Source organism: Prionailurus bengalensis, chromosome D3 (genome assembly GCF_016509475.1).
Source record: "Prionailurus bengalensis isolate Pbe53 chromosome D3, Fcat_Pben_1.1_paternal_pri, whole genome shotgun sequence".
NCBI classification, from domain to species: domain Eukaryota; kingdom Metazoa; phylum Chordata; class Mammalia; order Carnivora; family Felidae; genus Prionailurus; species Prionailurus bengalensis.
Window position 1 is genome coordinate 1,055,622 of NC_057356.1, and position 19,936 is coordinate 1,075,557.

The 19,936-nt window shown below is 53.7% G+C and overlaps 2 protein-coding genes across 13 annotated transcripts in view; one reads left to right on the forward strand and one right to left on the reverse strand.

The window, feature by feature from the left end:
* Positions 1-18,521, reverse strand: part of EP400 (E1A binding protein p400) — a 98,464-nt gene extending 79,943 nt beyond the window's left edge. For 6 of the 12 annotated variants that reach the window (XM_043557257.1, XM_043557263.1, XM_043557256.1 and 3 more), the window contains exons 1-4: positions 18,403-18,521; positions 7,572-7,735; positions 3,514-4,874; positions 1,375-1,485 (exon numbers count right to left, since the gene is read on the reverse strand). In XM_043557257.1, the coding sequence (XP_043413192.1) occupies positions 1,375-1,485; positions 3,514-4,839 (1,437 nt within the window). In that variant the 5' untranslated portion in view covers positions 4,840-4,874; positions 7,572-7,735; positions 18,403-18,521. Of the gene's footprint in view, positions 1-1,374; positions 1,486-3,513; positions 4,875-6,772; positions 6,825-7,571; positions 7,736-18,402 lie in introns of all 12 variants that reach the window. The other 6 variants (XM_043557262.1, XM_043557261.1, XM_043557260.1 and 3 more) reach the window with 3 other exon arrangements.
* Positions 12,003-18,539, forward strand: LOC122470911 (translation initiation factor IF-2-like). The gene is made up of 3 exons (XM_043559159.1): positions 12,003-12,116; positions 13,699-13,915; positions 17,827-18,539. Exons 1-3 carry the CDS (start codon positions 12,003-12,005, stop codon positions 18,537-18,539), a joined length of 1,044 nt encoding a protein of 347 aa, XP_043415094.1.
* Positions 18,540-19,936: the final 1,397 nt, after the last annotated feature.

Consider the following 19,936-nt stretch of genomic DNA (forward strand, 5'->3'; position numbering starts at 1 on the left):
GCCACGACATTAATGGAGACATGACATGACAACCAAGCACTGTCAATGACCCAACTCTAGGGTAAAACCAATACGGCTGACCCTTGAACACCACGGGTTTGAACTGCACAGGCCCGTGTCTGTGCAGATTGCTGGCGACAGCAGAGTGCTGCAACTGTATTTTCTCTTCTTCCTTAGGGTTTCCTCCTCTACAGCTTACTGTAAGAACACGATATATAAAACCCATAACACGCAGAACATATTAATCGACTACTTAAATCGTCTGTAACGCTTCCGGTCAACAATAGGCCCTCGGTAGTTAAGTTTTGGGGGAGTCAAAAGCCGCATGTGGATTTTCCACTGTGCGAGGGGGACGGTGCCCCTGCACTGTTTAAGAGTCCGACGTATAAAGGACACCATCGAGGCAAGAGACAAAAACTGCACGCGGGCTGTGGCTTAGTCGTAGCACTGATGCGACTTGTACCGTGTTAAGCAAGGGAACGATGTCCCTACTAGATGCTGAGTATTAGGGATAAAAGCGCATGACCTGGCGTGGACACCTGCCTGTCACCCACTTCCGGGGGAAACGTGTGCGGACACACGGAGGAGAGAGCGAAGACACCACAGAGGGGCAAAAGGTGCACGTCCGGGGAATCCAGGTAAAGGACACAGAGGGAGTTCTTTCAAAAACTGTTTTTGCAACTCACACGTACGTCTGAAACTGTAGCAAAATTAAAACTAAAAAAACTGTTTACAAAACAGTGTCACTACAAACACGAAAGCACTTTCAGACCCAAGAACCGCCCACTCCGTCCTAGTAGAATCTGATCTCTGCTTTCGGGTTCTTGGCATCGCCGATGGCACACCGAGAGGTCTGGTTCTCAAAAAACTAACGCTACTCAGTTCGCCCTCCGTGGACACCGTGCGGAGCCTACGGTCCTGATGACTCCAGACTGTCTCCCTTCAGCGTTTCTTCCGGCTGCAGAAAACATCAAGTTACCACCTGCTTACACCTTTTTTTTCTCTTGTTCTGTTTTGCACTGTTCTTAAAAATACAGATAGGAGACACAAGAAAGAACCAAACATTTAAAACACAGCGCACAAGGAATCCTGAGTACACATTCAACGGGACGGTGTTAAATGACATGCATGCTGGCGCTACCACTGCGTTACAGTCGACACACAAAAAATGATGATGCGTTAAGGTCTGTGTTGTCATTTACTCATGCAACTTAATTTTATCATCTTATATGCAGGAAGGCTTTTTAACTTTTTAAAAATAAGGAATGGGCTCTGGACAAAAATGCTGAAGAGCAAATAGTAAATCGAAGGTTAAATTATCTGGATGGAGGGAAGTCTGGGATGAGGCTACATTTGAGAACCATCGAAAAGTACCTGAAACGGTTGCTGCTGGGATGAAAAAGCAGCAGAAACATTTGGCGGAAGCTGGGTTGCTATAGCAACGGGAGTACCAGTCTGCCCATCCTTTCCTGTCACAACCTTTACCTGAGAGGAGATATTTTGAGAAAAAAAGGCAACATAATTTTTAAGACTGCTCAAAATCTTGTCAGAATTTTATCGCTGATAAGCTCGGTGACCTCTGGTGTTTAAAAATGGAACGCTTTTGCATTAACTCCCGTAAAAGGACACCGAACTGACTCACGGTGGACTCGCAACATAACAACCTGACTCGGCCGCGCGTCTCCGGTCTGAGCGCGCGGCGGCACCCGTACCCTCTGCGGCTTCGAACCGTCAACGGGGAAGCGGCAGGCGGTGTCCGGGCGCCAGAGCCCCGAGACCCTCACGGGCGACCCGCGCTGCGTGCCAGCCGCCCCGGGGCCTACTGCGTCTGTCTCAGCAGGAAGGTGCAAAAAGGGAACTGTTTCCTCGCTAGCACAGATAAGGGGGGGCTGATCCTTTTGGACAACGCTGGAGTCCAGAGAGAGAACTGAAATTCACTATTTCATGGCAACAGAGGTGTCGTCCTCAAAACATCATATAAACTTTTGGAACATAAAAATGGTCCTTTCTGGAAAGGGTGTTAAAAGAAAACACACAATGGCAAAGCCACACAGATACGTCCATAAATCTCAACGAGGACGGCAGAGCAAAGAGACCAGCTTTTGGTCAGCAAAGGCTGATTTCTTTGCAGGAGAAGAGCTGACAATGAGTTCGATTACTTGAGCTGTATCATAAAACAAAGTCAGTCCCACCAACGTACTGTAGACTACACAACACAAAGGCACAAAGTACAGCACATTACAGCAGCCCTCACTACCGCCCTGTTTGCATCGGCTTCTTTTTCAGGAAGTACAAGTAAAAGGGTCTCAGCGATCACTCTGGAAATGAAAAACCTCAACTGGGGGATTCACTAAGCACCCGTTCCAGGCACCCGAAAACTTCACTATCTGAAAGAGATCCTACTCGATAGGTACTTGCACACATGGGAGTTTAATTTCCCAAATTGAAGGGGCGCCTGGGTGGCTCCGTCGGCTCAGCGTCCGACCTCGGCTCGGGTCGTGCTCTCACGGCTCGTGAGTTCGAGCCCCGCGTCAGGCTCTGTGCTGACAGCTCAGAGCCTGGAGCCTGCTTCACATTCTGTGTCTCCCTCTCTCTCTCTCTGCCCCTTTCCCACTCACACTCTGTCTCTTCCTCTCAAAAATACATAAACATTGAAAAAAAATTGTTTAATTTCTCAAAATGAAGACTACATCTAAAAATTGAAAAACTCTCACTTTTTTTGCTGGAACAACGGTGTTTTAATCACGAAGGCACCACACAAATATACCTAGTGACTTAAAATCATGACTGGTATTCTATAAAAACTTAGTGATTCAAATCCCTTCTTTAAAAACCACATGTGGGGCACGTGGGTGGCTCAGTCGGTTGGGCGTCCGACTTCGGCTCAGGTCATGATCTCGCGGTCCATGAGTTCAAGCCCCACATCGGGCTCTGGGCTGACAGCTCAGAGCCTGGAGCCTGTTTCGGATTCTGTGTCTCCCTCTCTCTCTGACCCTCCCCTGCTCATGCTCTGTCTCTGTCTCAAAAATAACTAAATGTTAAAAAAAAAAAAAAAATTTTTTTTAAAATAAAATAAAAACCACATGTGTGGGGTTTTTAACAGGTGGGCCCATAGGAGTAAAATGTGAAACCCTGACAAGCAGCCAGAAAGTCTCCACACCTCTAGCCTCAGTTGCGGCCAAGACCCATGCCACCAGCCGAGCACAGGGGAAGGCTGGGTCGTGCCAGGGTAGCCCTCGGGAAACGGGACCACCTTTCTCTGGATGAAAGTGCTCAGTTCTGGACCGGCAGTGCTCCCGGGGCCACCCTGCATCTTCCTGCCAGCATCCAGAACTGCCCCCCACCCCCCCTCAGGAAACAACAAAATATGTCTTCGGGTCTACTCCTGGATCACATCCTGATGAGACCACATCCTAGAAACACCCCGGGCTCGTAGGTTACGTGTCAACAACAGTCACCTAGACTCAAATCTGCGTAGCATGGTCCTCTAATTGTTACGCTGCCATTTCTCACCTCGTCGTTGATAACCTCAGACTTTTCTTCCTCCTCCTCCTCCTCCTCCTCATCCTCCTCCTCCTCCTCCTCCAGGTCCAAATCATTCTGCCTAAGATAAGCTTGCAACGGAGCATAATGCTTCTTCTTAAAAGCCAAGAAGTCCATCATGTTCCCTTGGAGGTGTTGCAAGAAGAACAACTCAATCAGGTACTCCTTGAAGGCCTCCTTCAACACCTCCATCTCTCTGTAGTGATAGTCCAGGCACTGCTTCCGCATCTGGGCCAGCTCCTGAGAGGCCGGGGGAATCTCCTCCAACTTCTTGGGAGCCTTCCTCACCCCCGCGCTCCCCGCAGACGTGAGAGGAAGGCTGGAGAGGCCCGGGGCCACCGTGGTCCTGGAAGGGCTCGTGGGGGGCGGCGGGGACGTCATCCCAAAGGCCGAAGCCCCCCCGACCCCGACCCCGACCCCGGGCAGCAGGGGTCTGGTCAGTGGCGGCCCCTGCAGCACCTGCTGCGGGACCAGCTGCCCCTGGATGATACTGCTGATCTGGGGGGGCAAGCTCGCGGTGGTGATGTGGCCGGGGCTGGCCAGGGGCTGCAGGCTGGCCGCGCCCGCGGCCGCAGGGCTCTGAGGTCCCAGGTGGTGGACGGTGCCCCCGGACTGCGCGTGGGGCTGTGACAGTCTCCGTTCTCGGACCGCGATGGGAGCCCCCGCGTGCTGCAGCTGCACCTGGGTGCCCGGAGCCATCTGGGCGAGGCCCGAGCTCTCCTGAAACACAAAGTGCCCGCCCCCGGACGGGCTCAAGCTCATCTGCCTCACCAGCACGCTGGCGTCCACGAAGCCCCCGGTGGGACTGCTGCTACAAAGGCCCAGGCCGGGGCCGGGGGTGCCTGCCCGCACGCTCTGCAGGCCCGGCCCCGGCCCGGGACTGGGCTGGGTGGGGCTCTGAGTCTGCACCTGTTGTGACAGCGGCGAAGTGACCTGGATATACGACGGAGAGCCATGCTCAAACCGCCTCTGCTGGGCGCTGAACTGGAAACCTGGAGAAGTGGGGCTGGGGAGCGGCAGAGGGGCGAGCGTGATCTGGGGGTTTCCCCCCACCACTGGTCCGACGCTCTGAAGGGCGAGGTTCACGTTCTGCCCGGTCACGGGACTCCTACTCATCAGCTGCTGCACTTGGTAGCCGGGCGACTGAGGCGCGGACGGGCTGGCCGACGGCGCGAAGGGCGTGGCCGGGGACTGGGGTGGATTTGGGTGGGCCTGCTGCTCTTCTTCACTGCTGGCGAAGGCCCGGGGCCTCTGCAGCTGGTGCTGGACGCTCTGAGGGCCGCTGCCATGGTGCATTATCGCCCCCCTTTTTAATCCAACTTAAGGTTCTCCTGAAAAAAATCAAAGTTAAAATCGAGTTACTTGAGTCAAGTGTAACCGTCTGATCAGCACTTAGTACGAGCACCATTAAGCAGCACCAGAGAGAGACTCTGAAGGCATGCTCCCACTGGCATCTGACGCAAGTGAGTCTGAGATTCTTGTCGAGCCACGCAAGAGACGGCACTGGAGCCGAGGTCCCTCAGCACAGACGAGGAAGAGGTCCTTTGGGGTCACAGTTGTGCCCAGGGCCAGGGCACAGCCTGGCTGTAGGTGGGTGATCCCAACCGGCTACCACGGACGGTAACCGGCATCACCAGCTCGAGGCCAAGCAGGATCTGAACTCGGCACTGGTACTGGTGACGGGTACGTTTCTTCCCAGAGGCCTTCCCCTCGCCTCGCGGCCCTTCTCTGTTCCCACACACGGTGGAGGGACGGCGCCCCGCTCACTGGCAGGCATGACCGCTGCCGAGAAGAGGCACGGGCTGTATGCTGCCATCACCCCATAACCAGAACAGAACACCCCACCAGCCCCCACCAACTTCTGGGCTACATCAACTGCCAGCACACAGAGCACCCACTACGTATCAGACAGACACTCTCTTCTAAGCTCCTAAAAGAGAGGGCCCAGGCATAGGGCCAAAGCCTCGCCTCAGACCTGTTGCAGGAGCCAGGACAAAACAGAAAGATGCCTCAAACCTCAGGGAGAGAAGGGGAACGGTGGGCACTAGGGCCCTTGCTTGGGGAGAGTCTCCCTCAGAAGTTTGCAAACTGTCTGAGCCTGGTACGATGGCTTCAAAGGGCTCCCACCCAAAAACTGCTTTGTGCACAGAACTAGGGAGGTTCTGGGGGAGAGGAAGACACCCGCTGGGGGTCACCTCTCAGGACAGGGCTGAGCAGGTGGTGAGGTGGGACCCCAAAGTGCTCCCAAGTCAGACCCGGCTAGAGAGTCTATGTCCGCAAGGGACAGGATGCCACCCACAGCTCCCACCCCCCCCCCACCGCCCCCCGCGGCTGTCTGCTTCCTGCTGTGGCAGGGTCACAGGCACAGAAATACCCTTCCATGGTTTGAAATTCCCACCTGGCTCCCTGCTCCTTGGGTGTTCCTTCCATCCCTGCCCCCCAAAACGAGCAAGAGGGCTGGCCCTCTCGTCCTCATAGCTCATCTCACAGAAAGTAGGGATGCAAACATCATAAACCAGAAGTTATCAAGCTGACAAAGATACATATATGCGTGGAGCGCCCCACAGCCCCAGGCCCCGGCTGGAGTAGACGGATACATGCAATCAGAAGCCACAGAACGTACGGCTACACGAGGAAAGGCTGAGGAAGCTGAAAATCAGGGCCTATTTAAACAGCAGAAACGGCACTCTGTGCTCGGCGGGCACCTCTGAAGACAGAGCCCAACGATCACAGGCCAGCAGCAGCACGCGTCTACACAGGAAATCAGGGTCACAGGGAGGAAGGCTTTGAGCAGCCCCCCCGACGGGCGCCCCGCAGAGGGGCTTCAGGCATGCCTGCTGCTCTCAGAACGAGCTTCTGCGCCTGGTCCTCGTAAGCACGCACCGAAGACCAGTGCGGAAATGGCACAAAGACAGAACTACAGGGTCAACACGCACACAGGAGCACAGCTGCGGTTACTTCCCTACAACACGTCCCCAGAGTGAGCAGTAAGAAAACAGAGGCCAGGAACAGACTCCCTTATGTCTCACAACTCACAAAACCAGGGGAAGGTAAGAGTCAGGGGGAACGGATCACTGACACGTGGTGAAAACCCCATTTAAAGTGTCACCACAAATCGTTCACCAAAATCAATGAAGCACTTTACAAGCTAACGTTCCAAGTTTTTTTTTTACCAAACGTAGGAAAGTCAAAACGGAAATATGTAAAGAACACAAAAGTGAATACTTACTAAAGCTCTGAAGAGAATTCAAGTCCCTAAACTTAACGCGGTAAAGTTGTATCTGAAAAGACACATGGATTTGAAAACACGCAATTTAAAAATGTTTAAAACTCAAAAGTAAATCATCAAAATCATGACTATTTGGGGTAATTACAACAAAGGACTACGACCAGTATCACAGAAAGCACTCCTGCAAACTGAAAAACACTCAAACCCCACAGAAAAATGAATCAAGGACAAAGGTTCACGAAAGAAAAACATGTACTTAAGCAGCTGGAAGGACAACATCCAACCTCACTACTAATGAATGCGACACGCATGGAAATAACTATCTCCCAGGCCCACTTGGCCGAGATGTTAAATCCCACAGCAGGCGCCCTGCCAACCCGCTAGGGGGTGTGGGAGGCAGATGGGGACACGGAGTGGAGATCTCAAAGGGCTCAGAGCCCAGAACATGCCTAACGGGGTGGGCGATGGTGCTGGGAAAGCAGAAGCAACCCATCTGACCCCATTACCTTTGACCCAGTAATACTATCTCTGGGAATCTCTCCTGAGAAAACTGACCTATTTTTATAAATTGTGCGTAAAAATATTCGTTGCAGTAAAATTCAGTAAAAAAAAAAAAAAAAAAAAAAAAAACAGAAATATCCAGTGTCCAAGTTCTAGATGGAGACTGTAAGAAAAATGAAAAATGTTCAAACATGTTAAGTGAAAACAGCGAGACACCAATATGTAACATAACCACCACTCTGCTGAAAGTATAAATTATACAGTGATCCAGTGAAACATGTCAAATACAAACACTGACCTTCACCTGGCAAAGGCACACGGCACTGGAGCAGCCACACGCGGAGCCTCAGCAACGCAGGGACCAAGCTAGTGACATGCCCACACCAGGACCAGTCGAGAGACGCCAAGGAGCGGCCAGACTCGAGGATCATGTACCGCAGATCACTGACATGACGTGATATCCTGAAACGGGCAAAACCAAGAGACAGAGATTAGACAGACCCTGGGGGCTGCAGGTGAGGCAGGAGCTGACCCGAGAGGAGGAGGAGGAGGGAATTTGGGGGTGTGGATCCATTTCTCCACTTGATTTGTGAGGATGGTCACAAACATGTTTGTCCCAAGTCACAGAGCCCACGCGCTAAAGCGTGAACTTTGCTACGTGTAAATTACATCTCAGCTTTTTGAAAAAGTGAATCCTGACTTCAGTGAGCTTATGGTCAAGATACAGAAATAAAGCCAATCGACTACAATGTAAAGAAACTGCTTACATAAAGCAGCTTTACCCCAAAATGTGCCACAGGTACCCCAAGGGAGAGCAAAGCTACCACCAATGGCAAAACAACATTTTTTTTTTTTTTTACGGCGTCTGTGTCTACTTTCAAGGTCCATCAGAAAGAGCTGGAGCCAACCCTGAAGCATGGGCCACGTGGGCACTGCTCAGGAGAAGGCCAAGGTCAGTGGCACCAGGCTAGACCACGAGTGCAAGCCCTCAAGACCACTGCACGCAACACTCACCGGTGCCACCGGCAGGACGGTGCCAGCCAGAGGCCCATCTGTGCCTGCTGCTGCTCTGTCAGGGCGGCAATGACATCATAAAGGGGCACATCTGGACACCAGGAAGATGCCACTCTAAGGAATACTGCCTGGGCCCAGTTATCAGTGGAGGGCAGGGGTGCCCGGGCCAGATCCCTTCAGAGGGTGGGTGGAGGGCCCGGGAGACCGGACACTTACAGCAGCTGCTCTGAGCCCGCTTGCTTAGGCCTGGAACGGCTCCCGCTGCCCGCCCTTCACTCCCAGCTTCCCATCCGGGATCAGCCAGAGTCCGGGCAGCTAGGGATCAGAACCCCTCTTCCTCCCCTTCAACAGGTCGGGAGCTCAAGCCATGAGCCTTGCTGCCTTCCCAAACCCACATCCCTCTCTGCCCCCACACTTCCCCAGATCCAGCCGGGGCCATCTCCCGCTTCGGGTAGCTCCGCAGTGTTATTGCCATGGTCACGGTGCCCCACCCCGGCCAAAGCAGGGCCAGGCACCATTCATCACGCAGGGAGCACTGCTGTTCCTGCAGGGAAGTGTTTCTCAACGTCCGCAACACCACCCGTTTCCACGCACAGAGCATGCTCACCGCCCCCTATGGGCTGTGAGGACCCAGAGCGGCAGACACGGGGTGTCAGAAGACAGTCCAAGACTCCAAATGCAAAAACCAGAGCCTAGACTTGGCCCTTGAGATCCATCAAAACACGGAGTACCTCTCCGAGGCTGCTCACAAGTAGTGGACTACAGGTTTGACTCCGTTCACTCGCTCCCAGCCCTTACTTATGAGACGAGATTTCCTATTACGAAAATCCAGTAAAACCAGGTACAACTCCAGGATACGGAGCTGCATTTTTCAAGCACATTTCACCTGTATATCATCGCTCCTAGTCAAAAAATGGCAATTAAAATTGAGGCGAAGCGTCACTTCTCATCTACCAGACCGAACAGTTCAGAAGCCAGGCGGCGAGCCTGCGGGGGAGGCCACGGGGAGCTGTGGGACCCCCAAACGGGCCTGGAGCCGCTGCGCACACCTGCACGTGCCCGTGCACGCACTGAGGCCGGCGCTCCGCTTTGCCCTGAATATCCACCTCCCGTACAAAAACACATCCACACGCCCGCACAAAGTTTTACTTGTAAACGCAAAACATCAGGACCAAACTCCACGTCCATCCATGTTTCAGAGACGGGCTGAATCCATGTGGTCCCTCCATTTAGTGCAGCACCACGCGGCCACACAAATGCAGGAGAAAGCTCTCGTGCGTTCACGCAGGGCTAACACGGAGTCAGATAAGCAAAGTGCAAAAGACCATGTGTGAAACACTATCCTTGCCCATGAGGAAAAGACAGAGACATATAGATACATCTTGCCTGCATGTTCTTCTACCAAAAAAAGCCCCCAGATACACACATATCTGTACATACCTAATTTTTTCTTGAAAAACATCTTTCCTAGTCCTGTTCATCACAACAGTCTACAAGCACTGACGTCCCATAAACATCTGCTCATGTAAAACAGGTACCCGTGAAGAATGAGCCAGAGATGAAGGAGGCTGATGACCTGCCGAGGGTGGTGTAGACAAAGTGACAGGCAGTAGAGACGACACTCCTATGCACACCATCTTGTATCACTTTGATTTTCAGAATCATGCCAAAGAGTCACATCTTCAAAAAGCAAAATTAAATCAACAAAGACGAAGAACTCCCTAAAAGCCAATATAAACAGAAACAACAATGGAACTCTAGAAAGGACAACGCAGTCACCAATGGAAAAGGGAAGGCAGGGGACAATGGAACAACTCCGTGCTGCTGGACGAGAACCAGGAGTCAGTATAAACACGGCTTTTCGGGGCGCCTGGGTGGCGCAGTCGGTTAAGCGTCCGACTTCAGCCAGGTCACGATCTCGCGGTCCGTGAGTTCGAGCCCCGCGTCGGGCTCTGGGCTGATGGCTCGGAGCCTGGAGCCTGTTTCCGATTCTGTGTCTCCCTCTCTCTCTGCCCCTCCCCGTTCATGCTCTGTCTCTCTCTGTCCCAAAAATAAATAAACGTTGAAAAAAAAATTAAAAAAAAAAAAAAAAAAAACACGGCTTTTCCCCTTAAAACACATCTAGTTCTGCTACCGAAATGGCCCACAAGCAAGGACACCCTTGAAGAATGGAGGACCCTAGGGGCAGGGGGGCAGGACACGATGACACGCAACACCAGCAAGCAGGCAGCAGCCTCCACAGAAGACAAAGGGTTAAAGGGCTAGGAGATTTTAGGACAGGGGCTCCTGACTGTTTTAACCTTATCCATCTTTGAAAGAGTAGTCAGACCTTCACTTAATACTATTTGAATTTCAAACTAAGGTTAACGTTGAGAATAAAAACAAATCGAGGCAATAAAGATTAACTAAAGCTGCTCCTTTCACCGCAGCCTCTCTACAAACAGAGAAGCTGATGTGCACCCAACCCCCACTCCTAAAAACCAGGGGGGGTGGGGAGCCGAGCAGGCAGCCACAAGTGGGTTAAGAAACAGCAGGGTGAGGGGCGCCTGGGTGGCTCAGTCGGTTAAGCGTCCGACTTCGGCTCAGGTCACCATCTCGCAGTCCGTGAGTTCGAGCCCCGCGTCGGGCCCTGTGCTGACAGCTCGGAGCCTGGAGCCTGGAGCCTGTTTCGGATTCTGTGTCTCCCTCTCTCTGACTCTCCCCTGTTCATGCTCTGTCTCTGTCTCAAAAATAAATAAACATTAAAAAAAAAAAAAAAAGAGCAGGGTGAGGGGCGCCTAGGCGCCTAGGTGGCTCAGTCGGTTGAGCGCCTGACTTTCAGGCTGTGATCTCATAGTTTATGAGTTTGAGCCCCGTGTCGGGCTCTGTGCTGACAGCTCGGAGCCTGGAGCCTGCTTTGGATTCTGTGTCTCCCTCTCTCTCTGCCCCATCTCCACTCATGCTCTGTCTCTCTCGGTCTTAAAAATAAAATAAAAACATTAACAAAAAAAATTTTTTTAAAGAAAGAGCAGGGTGGGGGTGCCTGGGGGGCTCAGTCAGTCAAGTGTCCAAGTCTTGGTTTCGGCTCAGCTCATGACCTCATGGTTCGTCAGTTCAAGCCCCACGCCAGGCTCTGTGCTGACAGCACAGAGCCTGCCTGGGATTCTCTCTCTCTCTCTCTCTCTCTCTCTCTCTCTCCCTGTCTCCCTGCCGCTCTTCTGCTCTGTCTCTCAAAATACACAAGCTTGGGGCGCCTGGGTGGCGCAGTCGGTTAAGCGTCCGACTTCAGCCAGGTCACGATCTCGAGGTCCGTGAGTTCGAGCCCCGCGTCCGGCTCTGGGCTGATGGCTCAGAGCCTGGAGTCTGTTTCCGATTCTGTGTCTCCCTCTCTCTCTGCCCCTCCCCTGTTCATGCTCTGTCTCTCTCTGTCCCAAAAATAAATAAATGTTGAAAAAAAAATTTTAAAAAAAAATACATAAACTTAAAAAGGAAAAAAAAAGAAAGACTAGGGTGGGGGTTGCCTGGGGGGGCTCAGTCGGTTAAGTGTCTGACTCTTGATCTTGGCTCAGGTCATGATCTCACCATTCGTGAGTTCAAGCCCTGAGTCAGGCTCTGCACTGACAATGCTAGCCTGCTTGGGATTCTCTTTCTCTCTCTCTCTCTCTCTCTAAGTAAATATGAGAAAAAAAAAAAAAAAAAAGAATTAAAGAGAAAAAAAAAGACCGGGTGAAGAAGGATGCTGGGGCTCCGGGTGAGCTGTGCCCCCACAGGTCGGGACAGGAACTCCTTCGGTGCGAGCCAGATCGGATCTGAGGCCTGGGAGATCCAAGCACCACCACATTGCAGTTCTGTGAGGAAGCAGCTTAAGGAGAGCCAGGGCCAGGATGGAGACCGAACCCCAACCCACGGTAGCAGCAGCTATGCCACAAGGACCTTCCACAAACACCCATTTGCAGCCACGTGAAACCTCCCTCTTCTCCCAAGAAAGCACTGCCATGCTCCATAATGTCCTTCTGCAGAGAGTGCCCCCTGCTCCCTGCTCCCCCAGGAAAAGTGCTTTCTAGCAGGTGGCTAGTACTCCCCTAAGTAACCTGGTAAACACCAAAAACAAGGCGGGGGCGGGGGGCACCTGGGTGGCTCAGTTCAGCATCCAACTTCGGCTCAGGTCATGATCTCACGGTTCATGGGTTCGAGCCCCATGTCAGACTGCGCCAAACAGCTCACAGCCTGGATCCTGCTTCAGATTCTCTCTCTCTCTCTCTCTCTCTCTCTCTCTCTCTCTCTCTCTCTCCCCCCTCCCCTGCTTGCGCTCTCTCTTAAAAATAAATATAAAAAAAACAAAAACAAAGGATATAACAGGCAACACTGGGGAAGCTTAAAAAAAAAAAAAAAAAAAGGAGGGGGTGAGGCTTAAATATAGTAGACACTGCTTTTATTTCCCTTGAAATGTTTCCCAAAACTTTAAAAGGCAGATGGATGGACGGACGAGTGACAAAGCACACACAGAAAAATGTTAACAGAAACTAGGTCATGGGTATGTTGGTAGTTTACTGTATAATCCTCTCAGCGTCCGTGTTTCTTTGAAATTTTCACAGTAAAATATTACAGGAAAAAATCAAGGGCTGTAACCGGAGTCCCAGACACTAACAAAGCGTTCACTCTTTCTGGCCCTGATCAGAGCCGATGATGAAGGCTCCATACTCATTCCTAAGGTACGTGAATTCCAAATGTCATAAAGCAGGCTAAACAGCGTTTTAAAACAACGTGGCATTCCCTGCGTCGTGTCGCAGTGCCACAGCGCGGAAACGGGGACCGAGACCTCCATGTCCCTTCTAACTTAACAGGCCAGGACGCCAAGGGTCTCCAGGCGTGGCAGTGGCGGAGGTCCTTCACCTGACGGAGCACAGAGCTCCGAGCTCCCCAGGCAGACAGGATCCAGCTCAGCTTGAGAGGAAAAGTCCGGACAAACTGAAGAAGTCCTTCCCCTCACAAGTCACAAAGGCGCGAGCCCCCGCCTCACCGTACGGCCGTCGTTTCTCAATCTTTTACCCACAGCCCCTGAAGGCCTTGCTTAGACATTTCTCTCCGAATCCCCCCACACCCCGTGAAATTTTAATCCCGCGGCCACAGCACATATCCACTGAGGCGCCTGACCCTATGTGAGGCCTAAACCACTGTCCCAGTATTTTTTTCACCCTCCTCCCAAGCACCCATTTTCAGTCCCTTGTGAGAAACACCGCCCTCAGGTATACCGTGATCCCGCTTCTAATGCACAGAAGGAAACCCGGAGGAACGGACACCCGATCAGTTCGTTCTGGGGAGGACGTCGAGAACGGGGAGAAAGAGCGAAGGGGAACTCTGTCAACCCACGAGAGCTTCCGTGCCGCGTGAACGTCACACAACGTGAATTACTCACGCACTGCCTGTACTAGAGGACTAGCCGCAACCCGAACACCCTTCAGCAGGGGAGTGGCTCAAGTGCGGCCACACCACTCAGCAACGGAGGAAAGCAGCTCTGGGACGGGCAGAACCCGGATGAAGCGCAGACGCACGACGCGCCAAGAGAGAAGCCAGACTCGAGAGCGTCCACACTGCCAGCCCAGGAAGGACAGACATCAGTGGCTGCCGAGGGCTGGCGGGAGGAGCTGGGTAGGCTGGCAGCGCTGGGGACCTGTCTGGGGTGAAGACATTGTTGTGGCTCCTGACTATTATGGAAACGGCACCACATCTGTCAAAATTCTCAGAAAGCCAAGTGAAATGGCCGTGAGGTTATGCGAAGACCTTCCCTCCCGCTCAGTACATAAATTATTTTAAAAATGTATTTCTACCCTAATGCACCAAAACAAAAGTTTCCACTGACCAGAAATAAAGCAGCAATCACAGTGGGCGGGGCTGAGAATACAGGCCGGAAGGACACTCAGCCCAGAAGAAAACACTTGAGGCCCAGACCTCGGCCCCTGAAGGCAGCGGGCACCCAGTCCCTCTCCAGGAGGCTGAGGAGCAGAGCCAGGCTCCCTGAGGAACATGCTGCTCTCCCACCTGTAAAAAGGCTCGGCTGCCTCTTGCAGCTGCAGCCAAAACCTGAGGAAGCAAACAGGCCAGGCGAGACCCCGTCTCTGGGACTGCAGAGCCTCGGGCACCGGAAGAGCCGGACGAGTGGCGGACCCCAGAGGTCCCGCTGGGCAGCCACAAACCCCCTGACAGAGAAGGAAAGCTTCCCTCCCGTGCAAGAGCAGGGACATAAAAACGGGGGCAGGGGGATGGACAGAGAGAATTCACTTCCCGCACACAGAAGAGGCCCCACGGACGACGCCACGGGCGGCCGGACATTCAACCTCAGTTGAACGCAGGGTCAGGTGACAGACTCTCTCCTTGAACGCCCCAAGCCCCCCCACCTCCCACCTGACTCTCTCCCCCTCCTCTCTCCCCGCATCAAGCGTCACCTCCTGCGTGTGTCTGTCCCTCTTGGAAGAGCCAGTTTCCCTCTTCTGAGCATGTGAATTCTATTCCTCGGCATCGCCTGGAATCCTTCGTTACCCCCGTATGCCTAGTTCCTGCCAAATCCTCCTGCTTTAGAGAAAAATTTGTTCATTAATACGTTTACTCAATAAATATTTATTACACACTTACTCCAAACACTATCTGAATCACTGGGGGTACAAGAGTGAACACAGCGTCGTTCCTGCCCCCAGAAGGGGGACCGGCGACACGCAAAGCTGTAGCGGGCAGACAAGCGCAACAGCAAAGCTGTGGCAAGGTAAGGGACAGAGACAGCGAGTGACGTGGGCAAGGTGCGGAGTCCCACAGAAGCCTGTCTGAAGAGGGGCTTCTGAAAAGAAAGAGTCAGACCACATAAGGGCCCGACGTTCCACACAGGGCCAGGGCACGCCCGGGTCCGGAGCCAGGTGTGGCTGGGCCAGGGGACAAGGAGTAAGGTGCGGGGGACATGAAGTAGCAGTAAGGACCTGGTCATCAGGTACTTCATAAACTGCCCGGAGAACTTCTGGCTTTTTTTCCTGAGGGAGACGGGAAACCACGGAGAGCTTCAAGAAAAGAGATGCACAGTCTGACTCCTGTTTTGTCTTGTCTTGATGTTTATTTTTGAGAGAGAGACACAGAGACGGCACACGTGAGCAGGGGAGGGGCAGAGAGAGGATGATGGCGGATCCCAAGCAGGCTCCACACTGCCAACAGAGAGCCCGATGTGAGCGGGGCTCGAACTCACCAACCAAGAGATCATGACCCGAGCCGGAGTCCAACGCTTCACCGACCGGGCCACCCAGTCGCCCCTGATTTGTTTTTAAAACGTCACTCGGGGAGCCTGGGTGGCCCGGTCGGTGAAGCGCTGGACTCTGGCTCGGGTCATGATCTCTCGGTTCATGAGTCTGAGCCCTGTGGCCGGCTCTTCACTGAAAGCGTGGAGCCTGCTTGGGATTCTCTCTCTCACAGCACGTGTGCGTTCTCTCTCTCTCTAAAATAAATAAACAGGGGCACCTGGGTGGCTTAGTCGTTTAAATGCCCGACTTCGGCTCAGGTCACGATCTTCTGGTTCACGAGTGAGAGCCCTGCGTCGGGCTCTGTGCTGACAGCTCGGAGCCTGGAGCCGGTTTCAGAATCTGTGTCTCCCTAACTGCCCCTCCCCCTCTGTCTGTCTGTCTGTCTGTCCCTTTCTCAAAAATAAACATTAAAAAAAATTAAAATTAAGTTAAATAAACATAAAAAAAATAAATAAATAAAAACGTCACCCAGCTGCTTTGCTGAAATTGCAGTGCAGAACAGCTCAGGTGAGCAGGTAAAGCAGGGAGGAGAATAACCCAGGTAAGAGAGGGGGGACTGTGGCCAAGAAGGCAGTGAGGGGCAGCCAGGTTTGAATTCTACTTTGCAAGTGCTGACAGATCGCATTTAGGATGTGCAAGAGAAACAAATCACGCCAGAGGCCTGAGCTGAGGAACCACAAATGTGGAGCTGCCTCCAAATGAAACGCCACAGCGTGTCAGCGGCAGGTTCCACCCAAGTGCAAGTGTGGCGTGGAACTCGGCTCGGGAAGATCCAGACAGGACCTCCACGTTCAGGAGACGCTGGCGTGGGACCTACAGCCGTGACACAGGGATCGCCTGGCCGTACAGACCAGCGAGGAGGCCTGGGGACTGCCCTGAGGCGTTACAACATTTAAAACGAGGCAGATGGGAAGGAGCCAGCAGAGCGACTGGAGGCGGCGCCCCCGCCAGGTAGGAGAACCAGCAGGGTGGCGTCTCAGCGCCACCAGGAGACAGAGTTTGGAGGAAGCCAAGGGCAGCCGGGTCAAAGGCTGTCCACAGGGGCCTTGGCAACGCAACAGCTCGGGTGACCCCAACAGGAGCGCTTTCAGAGGAGAGGTGGGACCAAAAGCTTCAGTGAACTTGGTTCAAGACAAATGAGGAGAGAAAATGGTGACAGGAAGGACAGCATTTTTTCTAAATCTGGCGTGAGAGGAAACTAAGACCTAGAAACGGTGGCTGGAAGATTTGTATATCGTGACAAAATACGTCGGAGCGAAGATAAACTCAAGACAAGACAACATCAGAGCCGTGGCCTAGAGCACACAAGCCAGGGTGCATCCGACACGAGAGAGCAAATAACGGCCCGTGAACACTACAGCGCCACCAGCAGCGAGCACGGGAGGGAACACTGTGTCATCACCCTGTGTTTATAAAAGCACATAAAATTGCATTATACAATCTTACTAAAAAAAAAATACACGGACAGAACAAAGTGCCATTAAAAAAAACATCAATTGTGCTTATCTTTAGGTGGCAGAATAATTCAGTTTCAAAATATATTTTTACATTTGCTGCAACCGTTCAGAGAGCATATTTGTTTTATTGGCTCCACTCAAAAAAGTTACCAAAACCATTCTATTGCCATGTATCACTTCAAAAACCAATCAGAAAATACAGAAAGACTCAAACACCTACAACAGCAGGGATGGGCACCCACTAGCATTGGCTGTACCCTTCTTCTCTACTGATCAGGTGACATCTGAGTCGAGAGGGAGGGCTCCAGATCTCTGTGGAAAAGTGCTCAGGCACAGGGGACAACCAGCGCAAAGGCCTGGCGGTAAGAAGGCTGAGCCATCTGAGGAGCCCAAGTGGGCTGGCTACACAGTGGAGCCTCGAACATTCCGACTACGCTAGTGCGCAGCGCGCAGCCGCCTCCAAACGAGCTGGGTTTGCATCGGCCCGGGTGTCCCCCACAGAAGGACTCGAACAAGTCACTTTCCCTCTGCACCTGTTCCCACATCCGTGAAGGAGGGACGCCTCGCGCAGGAGGACCTGTGCACCGGGGAATGCCTATGCTTGTTGAGTATGTCGGACGTGGAGACTCCAGAACCAAACAAAAATCGAGCCAAGCCGACAGCTAACTGAGACCACGCGAGACCCCGCGGCCTGCCTGCAGTGAGGGTTGGAGAGCCGCCCCGCCTGGCACCCGGGTCTCTGAGCCGCGCCAGTGCCTCCTCCACCCTCACGGCGTCCCCCACCCACCCGGGCGCCCCGTCAGCGCGGGCGCCGTCTCTGCGCCAGCGCCCCCTAATTCGCCCTGGCGCCCCATCACGGCGGGCCACATCTCTGCGCCGGCTCCCCCCAACTCGCCCGGGCGCCCAGTCACCTCAGGCCGCATCTTTGCACCAGCGCCCCACCACGGCGGGCCACCTCCCTGCGCCAGCGCCGCCACCCGCCTCTGCGCCCCCTCCCCACCCCCTCCCCGGCGCCCCGTCACCGCGGGCCCCATCTCTGCGCCGCGCCAGCGCCCCCCACCCACCCCGGCGCCCCGTCACCGCGGGCCGCGTCTCCGCGCCGCACCAACGCTCCCTCACGCAGCCCCGGCCACCCTCACACACCCCCGCCAGGCCCGACTCCCGGCGCCCCTCCCCCGGCGATCCCGTCTCCGCGTATCGCGTCTCTGCGCCAAACCAGTGCCACCTCCACCCCCGGCGCCCCCGCGCCAGCGCCCCCCAACTCCCGGCAGCTCCCCCCAACCCCGGCGCGCCCCCGACTACACGCCCCTGGCGGGGGAGGGCTCTAAGAAGGCCGGGCGCGAACCGCAAGACTCCCGACCCCGACCCCCACCGTTCCCGGTCACGCCGCGGCCTCACCTACCCGAGGCTGGACCGCACTCCGGCCGCGTCCGGCTGAGGCCTGGGGGCGGCGGTCGAGGCGGCGCCGCTCCGCTAGGCGCATCCGGGACCGCGGGAGGAGGAAGCGGCGGCGCGCCCGCTACGGCGAGCCGGAAGTGACGTCGCACGGAGGGAGCCGACGAGACGGCCAGAGGGCTAGAGCGGTCGGGAGAGGGGCGGGCCGACGGGCCGTTGGCGGACCGGCGTGGCGGAGGGCACAGCCGTAGCTTCGGCCCCCGAGGGTGGGCGGAGCTAGAGCGGCGTCCCCAGACCCCGCGTCGTGAGAACCAAGACGCTGGCGCTTCCACAGGCTGTTGAGAAGGGACGCCACATCGCAGGGGTCAGAATATTTGCAAAGCATACAGCTGATAAGCGAGTTGGATCCAAAACGGACAGGGAGCTCACAACTCGAGCAATCAACAAACAAACGACTTTTAAAGAGCTTGTTTGTGGGGCACCTGGATGGCTCGGTGGGTTGACACCCCGACTCTTGATTTCCGTTCAGGTTGTGATCTCATGGTCGTGAGATTGAGCCCTCCGTCTGGCTCCGCACTGACAGCTGCTTGGGATTCTCTCTCTCTCTCTCTCTCTCTCTCTCTCTCTCTCTCAAAAAATTGAACTTAAAAAAAATGTAAAGTTTCTTCTTTCTTTGCATTTTAATTAGCTTATTGACTACATCAGTGTCTCATACCATTTTTTTTAATGTAATTTATTGTCAAGTTAGCTAACATAGTTTATTTTTAACTAAGTTCTGCACCCAGTGAGGGGCTCCAACCCACAACCCCGAGACCAGGACCGGAGCCAGCCAGGCATCCCGGGACAAAGGAGTTTTAAGCAGGCGAAAGACTTGAGTGGATATGTCTCAAAAGAACAGACTCCTCGCTCAACATCATCCAGACCAAAACCCCTTCTTTTGCTAAGACGACCTGGAAAAAGTAAGTGCTGGCGAGGATGCGCAGAAATTGGGACCCTCGGACGCTGCTGGCGGGGATCTCAAATGATACGGCTTCTGGGGAAGACAGTTTGGCACCCCTCCAAGTTAAAGACAGAGCTGACATATGACCCAGCTGTTCCACTCCCTTAGCATATAGCCAAGAAAGTTAACAACACATGTTGTTGTTAACGAAAACATGCACACAAATACTCTTAGTGTTACTCACTACAGCCAAGAAATGGAAACAACCCAAATGAATGGATAAAATGTGGCCGTGTCCATACAATGGATTGTTACTCAGCCAATTAAAGGGAGCAGATGTCTAGCACACCTGCTACAACATAGATGAGCCTTGAAAGCAGTACCCAGCGAAAGAATCTAGACGTGGAAGGCCACATATCGTGTAATTCCATTGATATAAAATGTGCAGAGGTGCCTGGGTGGCTCAGTCAGTTAAGCATCCGACTTCGGCTCAGGTCATGATCTCACGGTTTGTGGGTTCAAACCCCACCTTGGGCTCTGTGCTGTCGTCTGGAGCCTGGAGCCTGCATCAGATTCTGTGTGTCTCTCTCTGTCCCACCCC